The 2,646-nt window shown below is 37.3% G+C and overlaps 1 protein-coding gene across 7 annotated transcripts in view; it reads left to right on the top strand.

Moving 5' to 3' along the window:
* The window catches only part of MEIS1 (Meis homeobox 1), a 138,367-nt gene extending 136,206 nt beyond the window's left edge, over positions 1–2,161 (top strand). For 4 of the 7 annotated variants that reach the window (XM_003830909.5, XM_034953284.3, XM_034953282.3 and 1 more), the window contains one exon: positions 642–781. Coding sequence is in view for 3 of the 7 variants with exons in the window: in XM_055107893.2 (XP_054963868.1) it covers positions 642–925 (284 nt within the window). In the remaining 4 variants the exon portion in view is untranslated. Of the gene's footprint in view, positions 1–641 lie in introns of all 7 variants that reach the window. The other 3 variants (XM_055107893.2, XM_063594906.1, XM_063594907.1) reach the window with 1 other exon arrangement.
* The last annotated feature ends 485 nt before the right edge of the window (positions 2,162–2,646 follow it).

Below are 2,646 nucleotides of genomic sequence, written 5' to 3'. Positions count from 1 at the left end.
TCAGAAACAATACACCTGTCAGTTTCCATCAACTATAGCAATCCATGCAGAAGACAAGAGGCCCCCTCAAAGCAGGAGGGGTATTGTTTTAGGTCCAATTTTTCTTATTGTTCTCAAAATCATTATAAGGTGGACAGTGTTTTGTGAAGATTTTCTTTTCCCCAGCTCTAAGAAACCATGTGGAAAGAATTCATTGATAACTGTTTTGATTTTTTTCTTTTTTTAAGTACAGGTTTTGCTAAGTAATCACCCTTAGTGAGCCTGTGTAGTTCAGCTGCCTGTGAGATGTTTGGTGACCAGCTCAGTGTATTCTTGTATTCTTGATAGAGAATATTTCAGGAGACAAAAGTGCTTCTTCAGACCAGACCTCAAATAACAATTTTATTCTTTTTAATAAATAAGACCTCAGTAGGCGGACCTGATAACAGTGACAATGAAAGGAAAATAGTGGCAAAATGTGAGTTTCCAGCATGATGTTTCTCATTTTATTTTCTTTTGTATGAATCAAAAGAATGCTTTACAAAACCATGTTCCCTTAATCACAGTGTTCTCTGGCTTTTATAGGATTGTCATAGCCAGGACCACACTATTGCTTTTTCATAACATTTTCTTTTTGTTTCTTTCTTTTGAATTTCTTACAGGGCTGCAAAGTATGCCAGGGGAGTATGTAGCCCGGGGTGGTCCAATGGGTGTGAGTATGGGACAGCCAAGTTATACCCAACCCCAGATGCCCCCCCATCCTTCTCAGCTGCGTCATGGGCCCCCCATGCATACGTACATTCCTGGACACCCTCACCACCCAACAGTGATGATGCATGGAGGACCGCCCCACCCTGGAATGCCAATGTCAGCATCAAGCCCCACAGTTCTTAATACAGGAGACCCAACAATGAGTGGACAAGTCATGGACATTCATGCTCAGTAGCTTAAGGGAATATGCATTGTCTGCAATGGTGACTGATTTCAAATCATGTTTTTTCTGCAATGACTGTGGAGTTCCATTCTTGGCATCTACTCTGGACCAAGGAGCATCCCTAATTCTTCATAGGGACCTTTAAAAAGCAGGAAATACCAACTGAAGTCAATTTGGGGGACATGCTAAATAACTATATAAGACATTAAGAGAACAAAGAGTGAAATATTGTAAATGCTATTATACTGTTATCCATATTACGTTGTTTCTTATAGATTTTTTAAAAAAAATGTGAAATTTTTCCACACTATGTGTGTTGTTTCCATAGCTCTTCACTTCCTCCAGAAGCCTCCTTACATTAAAAAGCCTTACAGTTATCCTGCAAGGGACAGGAAGGTCTGATTTGCAGGATTTTTAGAGCATTAAAATAACTATCAGGCAGAAGAATCTTTCTTCTCGCCTAGGATTTCAGCCATGCGCGCACTCTCTCTCTTTCTCTCTCTTTTCCTCTCTCTCCCTCTTTCTAGCCTGGGGCTTGAATTTGCATGTCTAATTCATTTACTCACCATATTTGAATTGGCCTGAACAGATGTAAATCGGGAAGGATGGGAAAAACTGCAGTCATCAACAATGATTAATCAGCTGTTGCAGGCAGTGTCTTAAGGAGACTGGTAGGAGGAGGCATGGAAACCAAAAGGCCGTGTGTTTAGAAGCCTAATTGTCACATCAAGCATCATTGTCCCCATGCAACAACCACCACCTTATACATCACTTCCTGTTTTAAGCAGCTCTAAAACATAGACTGAAGATTTATTTTTAATATGTTGACTTTATTTCTGAGCAAAGCATCGGTCATGTGTGTATTTTTTCATAGTCCCACCTTGGAGCATTTATGTAGACATTGTAAATAAATTTTGTGCAAAAAGGACTGGAAAAATGAACTGTATTATTGCAATTTTTTTTTGTAAAAGTAGCAGTTTGGTATGAGTTGGCATGCATACAAGATTTACTAAGTGGGATAAGCTAATTATACTTTTTGTTGTGGATAAACAAATGCTTGTTGATAGCCTTTTTCTATCAAGAAACCAAGGAGCTAATTATTAATAACAATCATTGCACACTGAGTCTTAGCGTTTCTGATGGAAACAGTTTGGATTGTATAATAACGCCAAGCCCAGTTGTAGTCGTTTGAGTGCAGTAATGAAATCTGAATCTAAAATAAAAACAAGATTATTTTTGTCATGCTGACTCCACTGCTTGAAAAATTTGTTTACTGCCCCCCAGATTTTTAAAGATTAATACAGTAAATATAAAAATTAATTTTGGCTCCCTAAGCCATATATGTATTTGACAATTTTAACCACAAAGTAAGTTATTTAATAATAACCACTGATTTCTTTAAGCTGACTTAATGAACTCCTAATATCAGCAAATTTGAGGCCTAAAGGCACTAAACTAACTCTAGACTCAGAATTACATCCAACAGAATTACTCATCTAATATCAGTGAAATTATTCTTGCACATAAAGGCAAACCTAAGTACAAAGTTAAGTCTTTTACTAAAGGATGTTACCTAGGATGAGCAGTATATGTTTATTAGGAAATTAACTACACGAATTGAAGAGACCAGACTTCAAAATCTAATTTTTATAAATATGCTCTATGTTCTCATTGGATAAAACTGGTTATTAACCAATTTTCCAGAACAGCTGTACAAGATTTCTGCATGGCAG

This window comes from Pan paniscus, chromosome 12 (genome assembly GCF_029289425.2).
Source record: "Pan paniscus chromosome 12, NHGRI_mPanPan1-v2.0_pri, whole genome shotgun sequence".
Taxonomy (NCBI): Eukaryota; Metazoa; Chordata; class Mammalia; order Primates; family Hominidae; genus Pan; species Pan paniscus.
Note: the sequence above shows the minus strand (reverse complement) of the source record. Positions and strands in the feature narration are given on the sequence as shown.